The sequence below is a fragment of the Pituophis catenifer genome, unplaced genomic scaffold, assembly GCF_029215685.1.
Source record: "Pituophis catenifer annectens isolate HBS135680 unplaced genomic scaffold, rPitCat1.0.hap2 SCAF_10, whole genome shotgun sequence".
Lineage (NCBI taxonomy): Eukaryota > Metazoa > Chordata > Lepidosauria > Squamata > Colubridae > Pituophis > Pituophis catenifer.
Genome location: NW_027256890.1, coordinates 29,006,338 through 29,027,662, shown reverse-complemented (window position 1 = coordinate 29,027,662; position 21,325 = coordinate 29,006,338). Strand labels below are relative to the sequence as shown.

The 21,325-nt window shown below is 47.1% G+C and overlaps 1 protein-coding gene across 1 annotated transcript in view; it reads left to right on the top strand.

Moving 5' to 3' along the window:
* EHD1 (EH domain containing 1) overlaps positions 1–20,204 on the top strand; it is a 34,506-nt gene extending 14,302 nt beyond the window's left edge. Inside the window, exons 3-5 of the mRNA XM_070950657.1 lie at positions 8,613–9,025; positions 16,667–16,831; positions 18,264–20,204. Coding sequence (XP_070806758.1) covers positions 8,613–9,025; positions 16,667–16,831; positions 18,264–18,788 — 1,103 coding nt within the window. The 3' untranslated portion in view covers positions 18,789–20,204. The remainder of the gene's footprint in view (positions 1–8,612; positions 9,026–16,666; positions 16,832–18,263) is intronic.
* Positions 20,205–21,325: the final 1,121 nt, after the last annotated feature.

Genomic DNA, 21,325 nt, shown 5'->3' with positions numbered 1-21,325 from the left:
GGGCGAGAGGATCGACCCTTGTGGCACCCCACAAACAAGGCGCCTCGGGGTCGACCGCTGCTCCCCTGTCAACACAGATTGCGACCAGTCGGAGAGGTAGGAGGAGAACCACCGCAAAACGGTGCCCCCCCCCACTCCCAGTCCCTCCAGCCGGTGCAACATGATACCATGGTCGATGGTATCAAAAGCCGCTGAGAGATCTAACAGGACCAGGATAGAGGAATAACCCCTACCCCGGGCCCTCCAGTGATCATCCACCAATGCGACCAATGCAGTTTCCGTGCTGTACTCAGGCCTGAAACCGGACTGGAGCGGATCTAAATAGACAGCTTCATCCAGGTACTGGGAAAGCTGCCGCGCCACCACACTTTCAACAACCTTCGCAATAAAGCGAAGGTTGGAGACTGGACGATAGTTAGCCAAAACAGCCGGATCCAGAGAGGGCTTCTTGAGGAGGGGCCTCACAACCGCCTCTTTCAAGGCGGCCGGCAGGACACCCTCGCTCAAGGAAGCGTTAATAATCCTCTGGAGCCAGCCTCGTGTAACCTCCCGGGAAGCCAGCACCAACCAGGAGGGACACGGGTCCAATAAACATGTGGTCGCATTCAGCCGTCCCAAGATCTTGTCCACGTCCTCGGGAGCCACAGGATCGAACTCCTCCCAGATAACACTCTCAAGCCCTGCCTCAGTCATCTCGTCTGAACTAACCCAGTCAGCGGCCAAGTCTTCCCGAATCCGAGTTATTTTATCATCCAGATACTGTACAAAATCCTCAGCTCGGCCCTGCAAGGGGTCCTCCCGCGCTCCCAGATGGAGGAGGGAGCGGGTCATCCTAAACAGGGTGGCTGGGCAATTATCTGATGACGCGATAAGAGTGGCAAAATAGCTAGATTTCGCCGCTTTTATCGCCACTAGGTAGGTCTTAATATGAGACCTTACCAGTGTCAAGTCGGATTCGGATCAGCTGGCCCTCCAACCGCTCTCTAGACGTCTTTTCCGGCGCTTCATCTCCCTCAGCTCCTCGGAGAACCAAGTTCGGTGCCGGGTCAGAGGCCGCAAAGGCACGACTCAGTCCAAAGCCCTGGCGGCCGCACTGTCCCAGGCGGCCACCAGGTCTTCAGCCGCGTCGTGAGCCAGGGTCTCAGGAAATGGCCCAAGCTCCATCTGGAACCTATCAGGATCCATCAGGCGCCTGGGGCGGAACCACCTGGTCGGCTCCGCCTCCCTATGACGGGGTGCGGCGGTCAGAAAGTGAAGTCGAAGGAGCGAGTGGTCAGACCATGACAAGGGTTCAATGCCTATATCCCCTGTATCCAGGCACTCAACCACTGACCAGAGATAAAAACTAAGTCCAGAGTATGTCCACTATGTGAGTAGGGTCATGAATTACTTGGGTCAGGTCCATGGCCGTCATGGAAGCCATGAACTCCCGAGCTACCTCAGACGTTTCACCGATAGATGGCAGGTTAAAATCCCCCATGACCACAAGTCGGGGGGTATTAGCCACTACCTCAGCTATGACGTTGAAGAGCTCGGGCAGGGTCGTTTCCACGTGGCAGGGAGCCAGGTACGTGATCAACAAACCCATCTGCACCCCACGACCCCACTTCACAAAAAGGGACTCGCATCCGGCTCTCTGAGGTACAGTGGTCTCCCTCGGATCCATTGCCTTCGGAAGTTGTGGGAGCTTCATCATTGGAAGCTTTCAAGAAGAGACTGGACTGCCATCTGTCAGAAATGGCGTAGGGTCTCCTGCTTGGATGGGGGTTGGACTAGATGACCTACAAGGTCCCTTCCAACTCTGTTAATCTGTTAAGTACTCAGCATGGCTAGTCTAGTGAAGAGAAGGACCAGGGGAGACAGGATAGCTTCTTCCAATATTTGAGGGGCTGCCCCAGAGAGGAGGAAGGGGGTCAAGCTATTTTCCAAAGCACCTGAAGGCCAGACAAGGAAGAATGGATGGAAACTGAGATTCAAGCTGGAAATGAGAAATTTCCTGACAGTGAGAACAATCGACCCATGGAACAGAAGTTGCCTTCAGAAGTTGTGGGAGCTTCATCACTGGAGGCTTTCAAGAAGAGACTGGACTGCCATCTCTCAGAAATGAGGTAGGGTCTCCTGCTTGGGCAGGGGGTTGGACTAGATGACCTCCAAGGTCCCTTCCAACTCTGTTAACCTGTAAACTACCCCCAGATGCCCAACCCAACTCCGTTACTGGATGGGAGATTTACATGCAATTGTTTTGCCTTCCAAGGGGAACATTTTTCTCTGCTGTTGCTACAGTTTTCCACAGGAAAATGTTTGGCTTTTTAAGAGTTTAATTGTTCCATAACTTGAAACTTGGCATAGATGAATAGTTTTGAGTGCCTGGGGTGGGTAAAAATCTAAGCTTTGGGCATTTTTCCAGGTAGCGATCTTTTTTTTAAAAAAAAAAAAAACTGCATATTTATGCAAGTGTAAAAGCAAGCCTGCTAAAATTGATGCCTTTTGTGTTTTTCTTACCCTCGATTTTCCATTGCAATTGTAAATACTGAAAAGTAAGCAGGAGCATAAATCTGCAGATCGGTAAAAATACAGCCCTTTATTTTTCTGAGTTGTTTGCAAAGTTAGGGAGATTGGTTCTAAAAAAAGCGCTCTGTTTTGGTTGAAACCTTGCAATTAAAATGGTCCTAAGTCCCTCTTGCCTGCTGATTTCAGCCCAGTAAGTTGGTCTCTGTAATACAGGTAGTCTTCCACTTAGGACCACAATTAAGCCCAACATTTCTGTTGCTAAGCGAGACATTTGTTAAGTGGGCTTTGCCCCATTTTACGACCTTTCTTGCCACAGTTGTTAAGTGAATCACTGCGGTTCTTAAATCAGTAACACGGTTGTTAAGTGAATCTGTCTTCTCCCTTGATTTTGCTTGTCAGAAGGTTGCAATAGGGGATCACGTAACTCCGGGACACTGCAACCATCATAAATATGAGTCAGTTGCCAAGCATCCGAATTTTGATCACATGACCTCAGGGATGCTACATCCTCTTTTAAAATGACCCCATAATCCCTTGTGGGGGATGGAATCTGGGCAACTGAATGGAGCAGAGTATTTCCTGGCCAGATGCCCTTCCTGTTGCCAGGACAGAGTTTTGTTCAGCAGATCTATTCCCAATGTGCCCAGAGAGAGAAATATCTGCCTCTACCTAGGATTGAACTCACAGCCTCCTGATTATGAGGCGAGAGCTCCACCTCTAGGCCACCGTACCACTCACCTCATGGATGATACAACAGTCGTAAAAGTGAAAAACAGATATAAGTCGTTTTTTTCAATGCCGTTGTAACTTTAAACACTCACGAAACAAACTGTTGGAGAGGTCAGGAACTATCTGTAACCTGCTTTGGAATATTTTGAATTTTTCCATCTTTTGGAGACAAACCAAACCAGGGAAGCAAAATGCCTGTTATAAAACACTCATTTTTTGAAAAGCAGTGATTTATTTGACTCTAAAGAGACCTAGCATAGAAGATGTTGAGCGGACATGGTGATTAGAGCCACAAAGAGGATTAACTGATTAGCAGAGTTGGAAGGGACCTTGTGAGTCATCTAGTCCAACCCCCTGCCCAAGCAGGAGACCCTCCACCATTTCTGAAAGATTCCAATCTCTTCTTGAAAGCCTCCAGTGATGAAGCTCCCACAACTTCCGAAGGCAACTTATATTCCATGGGTTGATTGTTCTCTTCTGTCAGAAAATTCCTCCTTATTTCCAAGTTGAATCTCTCCACGATCAATTTCCATCCATTCTTCCTTGTCCGGTTCAGGTGCTTTGAAGAATAGCTTGACCTCCTTCCTCCTCTCTGTGGCAGCCCCTCAAATACTGGAAGATGCTCCCATGTCTCCCCTGGTCCTTCTCTTCAGTAGACTAGCCATGCCCAGTTCCTGCAACCGTTCATCATATATTTTAGCCTCCAGTCCCCTCATCATCCTGGTTGCTCTTCTCTGTACTCTTTCTAGAGTCTCCACATCTTTTTTTATAGTGTGGGGACCAAAAATGGATGCAGGATTCTAGGTGTGGCCTTACTAAGGCTTTATAGAGTGCTATTAGGACCTCCCTTGATCTTGATTCCATCCCTCTGTTAATGCAATTTAGGATTGCATTGGCATTTTTGGCTAATAAGATGATTCGGGGACTGGAGACTAAAACATATGAAGAAGGGTTGCAGGAATTGGGAAATGTCTATTCCAGGGGTCTCCAAACGTTTTGAAGTTGAGTCCAGAGGTCTTAAAGTTGCCAAGTTTGGAGACCCCTGGTCTAGTCAAGACAAAGAGAAGGATCACGAGTGACATGATAGCAGCCTTAAAGTGCATTAGAAACATTTTAAACAATGCACTGCAGTGTCTCTGAAAGGCAGTAAAGAGGATTTTGGTGGAAGCATGAAAAGAGAAATTGCAAGTAACTTAGATTGGAGGTAGGGGGGAGGATGCCTGGGCAGCATTTTGACAGGTTTAGCAACACACAAGCACAAAGTTTTGGGTTTCCCCTGTTAACAGGAAAACATTGAACTGCTGAGATCAGAAAAACCGGGTGGGAAACTGGGCCACTCACCCCATCAAGGCTTGCAAAATGCTGATGCAATTTTTCCGAGAAAATTGCACATAATTTTTTTTTTTTTAAAAAAAAACATCCTTAAGCATTTTGTGGATTGGTCTGCAAAATGGGGATATTTGGTCGACTGCTATTCTGTCCAGGGCTCTTGACATGAGTTTTCTTTTTGCTTTCTTCTTCAAGATAGCAATCTGAAATGAGGGATCCTGATCTTGGTTCAGTTCTTGTGCAGTAAAACTGAAAACCCTAGAACTGCATTCGATTCCTGGAATTGTGTTTCAGACATTAATGCAGGTGGTCCTTGACTTATGACCGCAGTTGAACCCAAATTTTCTGTTGCTAAGCAAGACAGTTATTTAAACGAGCTTTTCCTCCTTTCACGACCTTTCTTTGCCAATATTAACAGAGTTGGAAGGGACCTTGTAGGTCATCTAGTCCAACCCCCCGCCCAAGCAGGTGACCCTATAGCATTTCTGAAAGATGGCAGTCCAGTCTCATCTTGGAAGCCTCCAGGGATGAAGCTCACAGAACTTCCGAAGGCAACTTCTGTTCCATGGGTTGATTGCTCTCACTGTCAGGAAATTTCTCCTTATTTCCAGGTTGAATCTTTCCTTGGTCAGTTTCCATCCATTATTCCTTGTCTGGAATCAGGTGCCTTGGAGAATAGCTTGACCCCCTTCCTCCTCTCTGGGGCAGCCCCTCAAATGTTGGAAGATGCTCTCCTGTCTCCCCTGGTCCTTCTCTTCACTAGACCAGCCATGCCCAATTCCAGCAACCGTTCTTCGTATGTTTGAGCCTTCAGTCCACTCATCATCCTGCTTGCTCTTCTCTGCACTCTTTCCAGAATCTCGAAATCTTTTTTATAGTGTGGTGACCAAAACTGGATGCCGGACTCTAGGTGTGGCCTTACTAAGGCTTTATAGAGTGGGATTAGGACCTCCCTTGATCTTGATTATATCCCTCTGTTAATGCGATTTAGGATTGCATTAGGATGACCTACAAGGTCCCTTCTGTTAATCTGTCTCACTTGACAGCAGACAGGTTGGGTTCAATTGTGGTCGTAAATCGAGGATTACCTGGACATCAATAAAATCAATCCTTATGTGGCCAGCTGACACACTCCAACATTCTTGGCACGCTCCCATGGACCGAAGTGGATCCGTCCACCCTGAGTGTTTTTTCCTTTCTTCCAAATGGCTTGACATCTGGGCAAAACCTGGGAGTTTTCCTGTCGCAGAGACCTTTGGGAGGGGTGGGTGCACTTAAGCGCATGCATGGAATTTTTTCCCCCTTTCTCGATGCATCTCCCTCCCGAGCGCATATTTCCATCGTTTGCAAATAGGTTTCAGAGCCAGGAATGATTCCAGCGGGGAGCCGCTCGCTCTCCCCGCCCTCTTCCAAGAAAGCTGGCTTGTGCAACCTTAGATATTTTTCTCTCCTTCGGCCTTCCTGGATTTGAGACAAAGGAACTGTCTTTCTTCCTCTGTGGCCTTCTTCCTCTCTGCCTGGGCGGAGTAGCAAGGCTTCCCTCCAGAGAAAATAAAGGTTGTAGTCCTCAGGGTTCAGAAGGAAAGGGAGAGATTTGGCCTCGGTGCGAATCCGGACAAGGAAGGTGGCAAGGATGGGATTCCCCAGCTTGCTAAATTTATGGAATTTGCAAGAAATGGCTAAATTAAACTTCTTTGGTTAGAGGGAAGACAATATCTGCATTTGTGGCTGAGTGGAAATCCCATAATAGACATTTTGCATAAAATGGAAAAAAATGCACTTACAATTAGTGGTTTTGACGATTAGGGGGAAAATATGGAGAAAACAGTGAGCTCTTTTTTGTAAGCCTAGACTAGAGGGAGAGATATTTTTGAAATTGTACTTAGATTTGCTGCAATGGAAATCCCAAGCTTGCTTCCTTTCCCCTCTTTCCCCGCCTCCCTCCCTTCCTTTTCTTTTCTTTCCTTCCTGCCTTCCCTTTTCCTTCCTTCCTTTTTTCCTTTCTTCCTTTCCTGTCTCCTTTCTTTCTTTTTTCTTTCTTTCCTTCCTTCCTTCTTTCATTCCTTCCTTCCCTCCCTCCCTGTCTCTTTTCCTTCCTTCCCTCCCTTTTTCTTCCTTCCCTGTTTCCGTCCTTCCTTCCTTGATAGACCTGCTTTCACCCAATTTCTTGCAAAGTTTCTCCCAAACTTACTTACTTATTTTTTCTTTCTTTCTTTTTCTTTCTTTTTCTTTCTTTCCTTCCTTTCCTTCCTTCCTTCCTTGCCTCCCTGTCTCTTTTCTTTCCTTCCTTCCCTCCTTCCCCGTCTCTTTTCCTTCAGAAGGAAACAGAGAGGTTTGGGCTCAGCAGGAATCCCTAGTGGGATGGTCGAGTCCTTTTCAAAGACACATTGCCTACAGATTGTCTTCGACTTGCAACTGGGTTCTTATCGGCAGTTCAGAGGTACAACAGACTTTTCGGGGATACATACGACCTGGTTCTCAGGGCCAGATATTTTCCCTCCCCCTCCATGTTATATGACCCCTCTGGGCTGCACTGCACAACGGGCCTGTGGCCATCTTTTAAGACATTTTCACCCAAACCTGCCATTTGCTCTTGATTTTCAAAAGCCAGCCTATACATACCCATTGGGTCACTTAATGACCACGGGATTTCCTTTGCAAAAAGAAAGTCATAAAATCGGTGCACTGATTTGGGCGGACTTGGGCTTTTGACCCTCACGACATACGACTCCTACGGGGCAGCCCCATTGCAGTTTTAAGACAAGGGCGCACCCTCTAATTGTGGTTTTAAATTTGAGTTTCGGTTCCTCGGACAGGACAGGACTGTTTCTTGGAGCGGCGATCTTGTTGGGAAGGCCAGATTCAACTGGGAAAGGGGGAAAGGGCCGTGGGGGCTTCTGTTGAGCATCTCTCAAACCTTGGCAGCTTTCTGACGGGTGGACTGCCCAACTCCCAGAATTCCCCAGCCAAGCCTGGCTGGGTTTTGAATTCTGGGAGTTGGAATCCACCTGTCTGAAAGCTGCCAAGGTTTGAGAAACATTGAACAATAGAACAGAATGGAATAGAATGAGCTGGAAGGGACCTTGGAGGTCTTCTAGTCCAGCCCCCTGCTCAAGCAGGAGACCCTACACCATTTCAGGCAAATGGCTGCCCAGTCTCTTCTTAAAAGTGATGAAGCACCCACGATTTCCGGTGGCAAGCTGTTCCACTGGTTAATTGTCCTCACTTGTTAGGAAATTTCTCCTCATTTCCAGGTTGAATCTCTCCTTGGTCAGTTTCCATCCATTCCTCCTTGTCTGGCCTTCAGGTGCTTTGGAAAATAGCTTGACCCCCCTCTTCTCTGTGGCAGCCCCTCAAATATTGGAAGATGCTCCCATGTCTCCCCTGGTCCTTCTCTTCACTAGACTAGCCAGGCCCAGTTCCTGCAACCGTTCATCGTATGTTTTAGTCCCCAAATCCTCTTGGTTGCTCTTTTCTGCACTCTTTCCAGAGTCTCAACATCTTTTTTTTATATTATGGTGACTAAAACTAGATGCAGGATTCCAGGTGGGGTCTTACATGAGAGTACAAAGCAATACATGAGAGGAGAAAGTTTGAATTTGCAAAGCTCATCCTGGCAGGAGACTTAGGAGTGGTGTGGTGGCCTAAAGGTAGAGAGGTCTCGCCTCACAATCAGGAGGCTGTGAGTTCGATCCTAGGTAGAGAGATATATTTTTCTCTCTCTGGGCACGATGAGAATATATTTGCTGAACAAAACTCCGCATTGGTGACAGGAAGGGCATCCGGCCAGTAAAACACTGCTAGCTCCATTCAGTTGCCCAGACTCCACCCCGCAAGGGATTATGGGGTCCTTAAAAGATGATGATGATCCTGGCAGGGGACTTGAACTATCCCCGTTTGCATGACAAGTTTGTGGCTTTTGATTATCCAAAATCTGGAGGAGTTGGCCGTACGAATTCAGCTCCTCTGGACGAGTTGGACGTTCCCAACGGGGCTGGCCAGGCGTCTCCAGCCGCTGACCTCTGCCTCGGTTTTCCCCGCAGGATACGATTTTGCCGCCGTGCTGGAGTGGTTCGCGGAGCGTGTTGACCGCATCATCCTGCTCTTCGACGCCCACAAGCTGGACATCTCGGATGAGTTTTCGGAGGTGATCAAAGGTCTCAAGAACCACGAGGACAAAATCCGGGTGGTGTTGAACAAGGCGGACCAGATCGAGACGCAGCAGCTGATGCGAGTCTACGGGGCGCTGATGTGGTCGCTGGGCAAGATCATCAACACCCCGGAGGTGGTGCGCGTCTACATCGGATCCTTCTGGTCGCACCCGCTGCTCATCCCGGACAACCGTAAACTCTTCGAGGCGGAGGAACAAGATCTCTTCAAGGACATCCAGTCGCTGCCCCGCAACGCCGCCCTCCGGAAGCTGAACGACCTCATCAAGAGGGCCCGGCTGGCCAAGGTCAGTGTTCTAACCCAGCTCCCCAAACACGACAAACCCTCTGAAGTCGAATCAATGATTCCTTTATTAGGAGCCCCAGCAGCCCCAGAAAAAAGTTTCTCTCTCACCGCAGGCTAACAAGTCTGTCCAGCAGTGAGATTGTCTGCCCCATCTATTCCTCTCCGCTCCCTGCCTTTTATCCCCAGAGCTAGGGTGGGGCTTCACTAGCAGCGGTGGCTCTTCCGTCCTAAGGACCGGCCCATAGATTTCCACTGCTCTCCTCTCCTCTGCCTTCTGCACATCTACGTGTCAGGCACTGGACCCAGCTGTTACTCCTCTTCCTCATCAGCCACCTCTAAACCTGGGGGCTGTTGACTGTCCATCTGAGGGCTGATGGACGGCCCGGGCTCCAGCCTATAGATTTCCACTGCTCTCCTCTCCCTTCTGTGCATCCACACATCGGGTACTGGGCCTAACTGTTCCTCCTCTTCCTCATCAGCCACCTCCAGACCTGGGGGCTGTTGACTGTCCATCTGAGGGCTGACGGACGGCCCAGGCTCCACCTCTTGTCTCTTTCTCTGCAAGCTCCATTCCTTCTTCCCCCTCGGAGCTCTCAGGTTGGCCTGATGCTGACCCTGACTCACACGCTCCTCCTCTTCTAATTCGGTTGCTGGAGGGGCCAGCGGCCGACAGTCAGAAGCGCCACCCGTCCAGACACTTGGGAGATGGCTGGGGATGATGGAGACTGCAGTGGTGATGGGGGATAGGTAGCCTTGGGCATCTTTGGAGTGGTTAGAATGCTATGGGCTATCAGGGGCAAAGAATCAGGACTGCGTGTTAAGAGCACTTAGCTATCACACTTATAAGGTCGTCCTCTAACTTACAATAGTTCACTTTTATTCGAAGTTACGGCACTGAAAAAAGTGACTTACGACCGCTTTTCAACTGACTCATATTTTTGACGGTCACAGTGTCCCGGAATCACCTTTTGCAACCTTCTGACAATGGGGAAGCCAGATTCGCTTAACAGCCCTGTTACTAATTAAACAACTGCAGTGATTCCCTTAAGAACTGTGGCGAGGAAGGTCGTAAAATGGGGCAAAATTCACCTAACAAATGTCTCCACTTAGCAACAAAAAAAATTGGGCTCAGTTCCGGTTGTAAGTCGAGGACTGCCTGTATAGCACCTCCTAGTTAACTTCCAATTAATTAAGCTGATTTTATTGCTCTTGCCTATAGAAAATAGTCTCGTTTAAAGGTTAGCAGAGAAGAGTTGAGGGGAATTCAAGAGGATTTAAACCATTTGTGAGAATGTACCGATTCTAGGCTAATTCCTTTCTTGACACCGCCCTCCCCCCAGGCTCTGCCTCTCCTTCTCCTACACGGGCAGGAAGGCAGGCAGGACCCTTGCCAATCCCCTAAAGCAGGGCTCTCAAACTCAGGGCCCACTTAAATCCAGCCCACGGGGTCTCCCGCGGCCCCTGTGCCCCATTTTGGCTTTGGCAGGGTGCTGCAGGAGGCATCCATCCTGTTCCCTCCCCTCCGCTGGCTCGTGGAGGAAAACTCGGGTGAAATGCTACCAGTTCGCTCCGGTTCAGGCAAACTGGTAGCGGAGGTGGCACAACGCTCCACCCAGGAACGATACTTCCTGGTTTTAACTAGGAAGTAACCTGTTTTTGACCCTCTGTGCATGCGCAGAGAGTCTACAATTGGACCTGATGATGGCACATGCGCGGACTTCCAAACGGATAGGGAAGGTAAGTAGATTTCACCCCTGGGAAAACTACACTGATCTGGCCCTCAAAGAAATCCAGTTTGACACCCCTGCCCAAAACAAGGGTCTCCAAACATGGCAACTTTAAGACCCATTGCTGGCTGGGGAATTCTGGGAATTGAAGTCCACAAGTCTTAAAGCTGCCAAGTTTGAAGACCCCTGCCCTAAAGCATCCCATTGTACGGACAGCAGACTGATCTCTTGACCACCTCCTGCAAAATACAGGTAGTCCTCGATTTACAGCGACTGAGCCTGGTATTTCTGTCAAGTCACGGCAGTCATAAAGCGAGTCATCACTCAGGCAGAACTGATTTCACTACTATTTTGTGACCCTTCTTTTGCCCAGGTTGTTAAGCGAGGACGTCAAAAACTTTAAACTTTTGAAGGACTTTTCTTTAAATGTCCAACAATGACCGCTGACTTCCTAATTTTTCCCCCCCCCAAGTTTTAAAGAAAGTTTTCAAGTTTTAAAAATTAGATGTGTGTTTATTTATTCTTTCACTGCGTGTCTGTACTGGCTCCGTTCATAGAAAATCTGGCCTTTTGGGGTATTAATTCCAAAAAGCCGAGACTGTAGGGATGGCTTAGAAAATTTCCCACCAAAGGGATCCTATTTTTAGGAATTTTTGTGAAGGCATAAACAGCCACAGCAGAAGCCGCCTAAGGCGCAGCTCTCTTAAAAGCTCCCTTTGTAGAAATGCACAAATTTTCCAACAGAGGATCCTTTAATTATGGGGAGAAAAAAATCTGCATTAATGGCCCCATTGAGGCAAAACGAATGATGCACCTGGGTGAGTGGAATGGGGGTAGAATTCTCTTAAATTGGGATTTAAAATTTAAATTTAACTCCGATCTTAAATTGGCCCTTTGTTTTTGCAGTAATGTTCACATGTCCAGTTGTCTTCAAGAGATGCACGACCATCAAAATCCCAGTTAACCTTTGAACTTTGTAACATGCATCCTCAGCAAAAGGAGAACTTCCTTTTTTTCCCCTGCTTTTCTCCCAAAATTAACGTTTGATGTGCTAAAGGAAAAAAAAAACAATAACCGTTTTTCTGAAAGAGTTTTGCAGAATCACAAAACAAAAAAAAAAACCCAAAAGAACAGTGTGTGCTTTTTAAATAAATGCAGCCAATTAAAAGGAGAAGTCACACACAGCAAAATCTGATCTTTGTGAAAGTTTTTAGGGAATTAGAAAAAAATTCCAGAAAACTCCCTTTCTGAGTTCCTGGTCCAAGCTGGCAAATTCTTGTCAAGTTCCATAAAACTTCCTTTGTGTTTTGCAAGGGTTTTTTCCCTCCGCATACATCCAAGTTTTGCCAGCTTTAGGAAGTGTGGACTTTAACTCCCAGAATTCCCCAGCCGAGTTTTAACAGACACTGCCATACAGCAGTAAAGAAATTACCTGTCTCAGTTAATACATAGTACTTGACTTACAACCTTTCGTTCACCAACCATTCAAAGTTACAAGAGGGGGAGAAAATTGACCAGGCGATATAGGTAGTCCTTTTTTTTTTTTTTTTAATTTGATTTATATGCCGCCCTTCTCCAGAGACTCAGGGCAGCTTACAATGTGCTCAGCAATAGCCTTCATCCTTTTGTATATTTATACAAAGTCAGCTTATTGCCCCCACAAACTGGGTCCTCAATTTACCTACCTTAGAAAGGATGGAAGGCTGAGTCAACCTTGAGCCTTGGTGAGATTCGAACCTACAGTAATTGCAGGCATCTGGTCTTAATAACCAGCTTAATAACAGGGTGCCTTAGACCACTGTACTACCAAGGCTCTTCACTTACAGCCGTTAGTTTAGTGGCTGTTTGAAGTTATAAGATCAACTTTAATGACAATAATGGAAAAACAGTTACTTATGACCAGTCCCCGCACTTATGACCATCACAGGTGGTTGTCAGAGACGATGTAGGGTCTCCTAGCAGCAGAATCTTCACCACGAATATGGACTAGCTGCTGGTCCCTCAGTGTCAGTCCAATTATGCAAAGAGCTCGTTCGTTATCCCGAACAAATTTAGCTATTTTCTTCTTCGTTATCTTCTGGATTCCATGCAGTTACATCCGGTGGATTATTAACTACATCCCATAGTCCTTCCTTGCGTAAAAGTAGGCTGCATTTCATGGACCATGAAACATAGTTTGTTCCATCCAATCATGGTTATACTGGATGACTGTTCTTTTGCCATCTTGATTTGGATAATAAATAACAAACACAGCTGTCTGAATATAGTACTGTATATTCACACCCACTCTCAGTGTCCTGGGCCCATAATAATGATATTCTTGGCTAATAACCGATGTTGTGGGTTATTGAGCAGAGTACCCTTGGAGTTTACGCACGAAAGCGACTGAGAATGATTGTGGATAATAACAGTTCCCATACAAACAAACTGGGTTTTGATAATATTTTACTTTTAGGGAAAAAGCAAAATCATAGTCCAAAAACATTCCAAGTCATACACATCTAAAGTGCGATAAAGATCAGTCCAGGGATATTTTCCAATATAAAGTCTTCTTACCAGTTGTAGAAAAATACAATAAAACAGATCTTCTTTAGTTTCATTCAGGAACAACAGTTCAATATAAAAACAGTCAATAAATATTAGAAAAGCAATAAATAGCCATGATCAAGCCATGATCATGCAGAGAGATCAAATATAGAGTTACAGCATATCAGCAGGTAAAATGGTGTAGTGTCCACACAAACCATAATTTAGCTCTCCTTAAATACATTGGCTACAGAGCTCAGCCAATCAGGATGCAAGATGATGCAACACCGTTTTTAAAGCTACATAATACTTTTAGCTACAAACACACAATATTGGTTTATATATTTCCTGACCAACCAGTTGGGTAATAACAATTTCCTAACGGGGGTTAGACTAGATGACCTAAAAGGTCCTTTCCAACTCTGTTAATCTAATCTAAACAATATTCCCACAGTCCCATGATCAAAATTCAAGCATTAGTAAATACACCGGCATGGATTTGCAACAGTTGCAGAGTCCTGGGGTCACGTGATCCCGGGGGGGCGGGGGGTGTCCAACAAGCAAAGTCAGTGGGTGAAGCCAGTCGCTTCATAACTCTGGGATTCACTTAATGACCATGGGCAAGAAAGGCTGCAAAATCGGACGCAGCTCACTTCATGCTTCGGTTAGTTTTGGTCCCAATTTTAGTAAGTTGAGAACTACATATAAAGCGGAGCAGGACTGGATTTTTTTTTCTTGGATGAGACACCACCAGGAGATGCCAAAGCCATAGATTTAAAAGCCAAAAAAAAAAAAAAAATCTGGAAGAAGGTGATAGCAAACCATTTTTTTTTTTTTGTATCACTGGTAAGAAAACTACCAAGTTAAGAATCAGATTTGAGTTGAGGTTGCCTGTCTTCATGTGTCTTAAAATAAAAATGATGTTTCTTAACCTTAAAACAATGCTGGCTGTGGAATTCTGGGAGTTGAAGTCCAGACCATGTTGCTACGATTTAGAAAAACACGTGTTTGAAGGGCTAAAGCCAATTTGGATCTGAATTTATTTTTAGGGCTGCTTGGACCCTTTCAAACTTTCTAAGCCCCTGAGAGCCGCATGGGAAGATGTGTTGAGAGGCACATCTGTCAACACCGTTGCACTGGCAGGTTTGAAGGGCTGCCCCCTTCTTCTGTTTATTTATTTTCTTTAGATTTATTTTTATAACAGCCCTAGATCCCAGTCCAGTCTGAACCCTGGGCCTTATCCAACAAATTCTTTGGTGAGAAAAATAAAGTCTTACACTTAGGCAAGAAAACCTCAAAGTGCACATACAGACTGGCTTAAGAGCAGTGACTGTGAGAGGGATCTTAGTGGACAACCAGTTAAATAGGAGCCAGCAGTGTGTGGTGGCAGCCAAAAAAGCTAATGCCAAGCTGCATTAACAGAGGGATACAATCAGGATCAAGGGAGGTCCTAAAACGACTCTCTAAACCCTTAGTGAGGCCACACCTAGAGTCCTGCATCCACTTTTGGTCACCACACTATAAAAAAAGACGTTGAGACTCTAGAAAGAGTGCAGAGAAGAGCAACCAGGATGATGAGGGGACTGGAGGCTAAAACATATTTAATTTAATTAATTCAATTTATATGCCGCCCCTCTCCGAAGACTCAGGGCGGCTCACAATACATTCCAAAAAAATCATTATAAAAAACATTTAAAAATTAAAAACATTAAAAACAATTAAAACTCATTCACACCATTCATGGCCGGATCTTGCCAGATCGCAAAGCGAGATCAACGGCCCCAGGCCTGCCGGAAGAGCCAGATCTTCACCGCTTTTCGGAAGGCCAATAGGGTGGGGATGGTCCGGATCTCAGGAGGTAACTGGTTCTAGAGAGCTGGGGCCGTCACAGAGAAGGCCCTCCCCCACGGCCCCCCCAGCCGGCATTGTTTAGCTGACGGGACCTGGAGGAGACCAACTCTGTGGGATCTTACCAGTTGCTGGGAGCTATGCGGTAGAAGGCGGTCTCGAAGATACCCTGGCCCTCAGCCATGTAGGGCTTTAAAGGTAATAACCAACACCTTGAATTGTGATCGGAGACCAATCGGGAGCCAGTGCAGCTCGCGGAGAATTGGTGTAATGTGAGTGTACCTAGGTGCACCCACGACAGCTCGCGCGGCTGCATTCTGGACCAACTGTCCACTTTTCAAGGATAGCCCCATGTAGAGCGTGTTGCAATAATCTAAGCCTGAGGTGACAAGAACGGTGGCAGGAACTGGGCCTGGCTAGTCTAGTGAAGAGAAGGACCAGGGGAGACAGGAGAGCATCTTCCAATATTTGAGGGGCTGCCACAGAGAGGAGGAAGGGGTCAAGTATTTTCCAGAGCACCAAAAGGCAGGACAAGAAGCAACAGATGGAAACTCATCAAGGAATTAAGGAGAAACTTCCTAACAGTGAGGACAATTAACCAGTGGAACAGCTTGTCTGGAACGTTAGAAGGTCTCCTGCTTGAGCAGTGGGGTAGGACTAGAAGACCTCCGAGGTCCCTTTCTGTTGTGTTATTCTTTATTATGGTTTCCCCTACAGTTTTTGCTTCTGAGAAGCTTGGCTGAGAAGGTTGCAAGAGATGTTCACAGGACACACACACACACACCCCCCGAGATGCTTCAACTGTCATAAATAACATGCCAGTTGCCAAGTGCCCAAATCTTGATCCTGTGACCACGGGGAAGGGTGCGTTGGTCATAAGGGTGAAAACCATAAGTCATCTTTTTCAGTGCCTTCACTACTTTGGACAGTTGCTAAATGAATGGTCCTAGGACCTACCGTATTTTTCGGAGTATAAGACGCATCTTTTTCCCCCTTAAAAGGGGGTGAAAATTTAGGTGCGTCATATACACTGAATGTAGCCCCGCCCACCCACTGGCCCCCACCCTTTGGCCTCTGCCTCGCAGCAGTTACCTCCTTGCAAGCAAACAGCAAGAAAAAACAGCTCCTTTCAGCTTCAGCACAGCCTGATTAGCATAAGTTGATTGGATTGGCCTCCCGACTCTCAGCTGATTTGCTCTCAGCTGTTTTGCGCAGGGCCTCTGCTGCGTGCTGCAAAGAGGTAAATTGCTGGAGCAGATTTTTTTTTTCCTTGTGCTAATCAAGCTGTGCTGAAAACGAAACTGAAAGTAAAGCAGGCTGTTTCCTGTTTGCTGGAAGGAGGCAAAATTGCTCAGAGGCAGAGGGAGATTTCTTTTTTTTCTTTTCCTCACCCAAAAAGGTAGGTGCGTCTTATACTCCTAAAAATACGGTAGGTGTATTCTAAGCCTCCGATGTTGGCAAGCAGCCCCCACTGCCAGTCCAGAGTGACTCGGTCGAGAGGCTCCTTTCTCAAAACCCCATCCCTTCTGCTTCTTGGTTAGGTCCACGCCTACATCATCAGTTCTTTGAAGAAGGAGATGCCCAACGTCTTCGGCAAGGAGAGCAAGAAAAAGGAGCTCTTGAACAACCTGGGTGAAATCTACCTGAAGATCGAGCGGGAGCACCAGATCTCACCTGGAGATTTTCCCAGCCTCCGTAAGATGCAGGTAAGAGTCCTGGGTCAGGTCCCGAGGAGGGACAAGCTGTGGGAAGAGGGATCACACGTGGTCATGTTATCCCCTGTACAGGTGATCCTTAAATTACGGCCACAATGGAGCCCAAAATTTTCCTGTGGCTAAGCGAGACATTTGTTTTAAGTTGAGTTTTGCCCTGTTTTACAACCTTTCTTGCCACAATTGTTAAGGGAACCAGTGCTGTGGTTGTTAGTAATGTGGTTGTTAAGTGAATCTCGCTTATTGGAAGGTCACAAAAAGGGGATCACGGGAGCCCGGGTCACTGCAATGGTCATAAATATGTTGCCAAGCGTCTGGATTTTGATCGCGTGTCCACGAGGATGCTGCAAAGTGGGAAAAACAGTCATAAGTCACTTTTTTCAGTGCCGCTGCAACTTCGAATGGTCACTAAATGAAACTGTTGTATGTTGAGGACTACCTGTACTCTTGGGGACTTGGGGGAGGTGGAGGCTGTAAGAAAGTCGAATCCTGGAATTTGGGGTGGAGTGATCTTTTCGTGGTTGCTGTGTCAGGATTCCAAGTAACCCACCCACAGCAATCAAAACTCCGAGGTAGGTGGATTTTTCGAAGAATTTATTGGACATGTCATGGTGACACGACCTGGTGAAAACCGACTCTTAAGTGTTCCCGCAGTTTTCACCTAATTAAAAGTCCTTTCATTTTCTCCCAACAATCAGTCACATGGTCCAGTCAGTTGCTAGATGACTCCAGCCCCCTCCTTCTGGACACCTGGTGGGAATGTCCTTGGTTTCCAAGAGAAAGTACTTTATTTTGGCTACAGCACCCCAGCTATCTCTGCTCCACCCTCCCGTTCCCACAGCTCCAGTTTTGGCAGCACTGAAGCCCCAAAATGGCCACAGCCAGATCAGCTTCAGGGTTGACACGCTGAGTCGTTGCTAAACTGCGACTGGCTTGTTTCCCTTGCATTCCAAGGATCGGAGCCAGAAATTCCAACCGGACCTTTAAATGGTCACTAAATGAGCACAAAGAACCGTGGTGGCACAGTGGTTAGAGTGCAGTACTGCAGGCTACTTCTGCTGACTGCCGGCTCCCTGCAATTCGGCTGTTCAAATCTTACCAGGCTCAAGGTTGACTCAGCCTTCTGTCCTTCCGAGTTCGGTAAAATGAAGACCCAGATTGTTGGGGGGGGGGGGGAAATATGCTGACTCTGTAAACTGCTTAGCAGTTTATAAGTCTAAGTGCTATTGCTATTGTTAAATTGAGGACTGCCTATTGATTGTTTCCCACCAAACTCTTATGAAGGGCAGTTAAATGTCCTCCCAGTTGGGCCCCTGTAGATTTGGGGGTGAGAAACTCCTGGAGTTGACCTCTCCAACCGGTCAACACATCCCACCGTTGTCTCTTGGCCCACGAGTCACAACTCGGTGTGTTTGTGTGTCCTCAGGAACAGCTCCTGACCCAGGACTTCAGCAAGTTCCAACCGCTGAAGCAGAAGTTGCTGGACTCGGTGGACGACATGCTGGCCAACGACATCGCCCGGCTGATGGTGATGGTGCGCCAGGAGGAGTCACAGATGCCCTCCCAGGTGGTGAAGGGCGGGGCGTTTGAGGGCACCATGAATGGGCCCTTCGGCCACGGCTACGGCGAGGGTGCCGGCGAGGGCATCGACGACGTGGAGTGGGTAGTCAGCAAGGACAAACCCACTTATGACGAGATCTTCTACACTCTCTCACCCGTCAATGGCAAGATCACGGGCGCCAGCGCCAAGAAGGAGATGGTCAAGTCCAAGCTGCCCAACACCGTCCTGGGCAAGATCTGGAAGTTGGCCGACGTGGACAAGGATGGGCTGCTGGATGACGAGGAGTTCGCCCTGGCCAACCACCTCATCAAAGTCAAGCTGGAAGGGCATGAATTGCCAGCCGAACTCCCTTCCCATCTGGTGCCGCCTTCCAAGCGCAGGCATGAGTGATCCCCCCACTCCCCACCTCCGGACGGACGGGCCGAGCGCAGCAATGCGCTCTGGGTGGGAGATGCTCTGAGTGCTGCCTGCAGGGGGGACCGAGTTCGAATCTCCCTGCTCTGCGCGAAGCCGAGTCGCCCAGCCTCAAATGTACAATACTGTATGTTCTGATATATATATATATATATTGATATATCTACACTTGGTTAGATATGTCTGCATATATATGTGTGTGTGAGTTTGTCTCCTGGAAGAAAGTGTAATACAATGTTTTAAGGCTGTAATCTTCTCTGGTGCTGCAGGAAAAAAATGGCTCACTTTTTTATTTTAGCCAGAATATAATCCTGGGATTCCTCGCGGGATCTGGGAAATGGGGATAGCTGACCCCAGATTGTTACCATCCTTTGAACAGGGCATGTTTTTTCACAAAGCCGGATGGCTGTCCCAGGACGAGCACACAGGATTCTTTTTTTCTAGAGAGAATCGGTAGTCTTTCTCCCCTTTTATGTTTATCCTTATTCCTGGAACCCGGTGCCGAAGAAGAAAATTGGATCACCGCTGAGCACACTTCCTCACTGCCCACAAAAGTCCACACTCACCACATCTCTGCCGGAAGTCCCTCTCCTCTCCCAGTCTTATCCCTTCGCCCTTTTCTGGGGAAGGATTCACGTTCTCGTTGCCATTGCACATTTTTTTTGGGCCCTAAATGGTGTCTGGTGGCGAAGCAGGGTTCCTCCGGAGTAGCTGTAACATCCTTGGGCACAAACCAGCATCCAGGACATAGTTTTGGTAGAAGCCAAAAAGGTTCAGCAAACAGCAGAGCAATGTTTCCCAACTTTGATGATGGGTGGACTTCAACCGGCTGGGGAATTCTGGGGAGTTGGAGTCCACCCATCTTAATTAATCTGGTTGAATTTGAGAAACTTGCTCTGAGGCAAAGGCAGGAGATTGGGGGAGGGGGGAGCAGGACTTGGAATGAGCATTGAGGCAAAGCAGGATGGACCCCTTCCCACCTCCCAGTTCCTTGCACCGGCTGATCCTGTTATCTGTGGGCCCCCAGACCCGATTAATTAGCCCTGGAATGGATTTTGCAAGAGAGAACGGAGTCTCAAAAGGGGACACAATGCTAAAGCATTGACATTGCTGAGAATTGTTGGAATTGGGCTATTCATCAGCTGGGGGGGGGGGGGTCTTGTTTAGGGATAGCTGGTTTATGAGCGGCTTTCAGTCTGGAATGTACCCCAAGATTGGGGGGGGGCAAGATTAGCTGTATTTCTGCCCCCCTCTTTGCAAAAGGGGGGTGAAGTGGAAGAGAGCCTATCATTTTACTTCTGACCACAAATCCCAGTTAATCTCTAGTCTCTGGGAGTGGGGGACAGTTAAAACACCCCACCCGTTATCCCCTGCATTAAAAACTGAATTCAAGAGTACTGCGTCTGGATGTTTCGTCGTCCCATCATCCCCGAAATCCAGCACATCCATTTTCAGCGCCCCCCCCACCCCCCAATACTTCCCCGTCTCGGGCTTCCTGAAATAATTTTTTTTTAATTTCCCTGCTGGGGCTTGCTTTGAACGTTGAGGACTAGAAACTTGGGTTGGAGTTTGATTTTTGCAAGCCTGGTCAGAAATTCTCCAGCTGGTGCCGAATTGGGCGTGATGGTGAGGTGGATCCCAAAAAGCAGGGAAGATTTCGAGTGCCCCCCCCCACCCTCCTTCGGTTTTCAAACTTCTGCCCTTCGACCTCCTGAATCTTGGAAAAGCTAGAAACGAATCCTTCACACCTCCTAGGAGCTTGTGTTTTGCACAACTGTGGTTTTGCACTCTTCAGCCCTTGCCCGTTTTTCGTTCTTGATCGCTCTGCTTGTTTAAATGCCTGCATTTTCTCCAAATTGTTCTGCAAACTAAAAGCATTCACCTCATTGCAGAATTTTTTTTTAAAAAAAAAAGTACATTAAAAAAACACACACAACCCATAACCTATTCTCAATATTCTTACAAAGTCCTTGGAAACCACTGGAAAAAAAATTTACATTCTGGCTTAAAATGGGAGCATCTGTTTGTCAAAGACAGAATTGGTTTCAGTCACTCTTTAGCTTACAGATATGTAGAACTCCAGTTCCAATATTACTTTTCCACTGAGCTGGCTGAGGATAATAGGGATCGTAGTTCCTGGTTAAATGTTTGGGTTGGAGACTTGATATTTGGGGGTACAGACAACAGAAGCAGTGCAATTTTATTCACTCTGGTGTGGTTTCTAAGCACTTTTCAAACAAGCCATGATTAAGGTTAACTGTGTTGGATCCTATAATGGGGTCACCTGTGTGAATGCAGCCTTCTAACGGGAAGAAAATCTGGATCTGATTGACGTTTTACTTTATCATGGTTTCTTTAGCTTAGTACCTGAATCTAAACAATGCACCAAACCAGAAATGTAAATCTTTAACAAATTAACAGAGTTGGAAGGGACCTTGTAGGTTATCTAGTCTGACCCAAATCTTGCATTCTTTGTGGTTAGGTTCTCACAGCTGCCTGGAAAAAAAAATGTG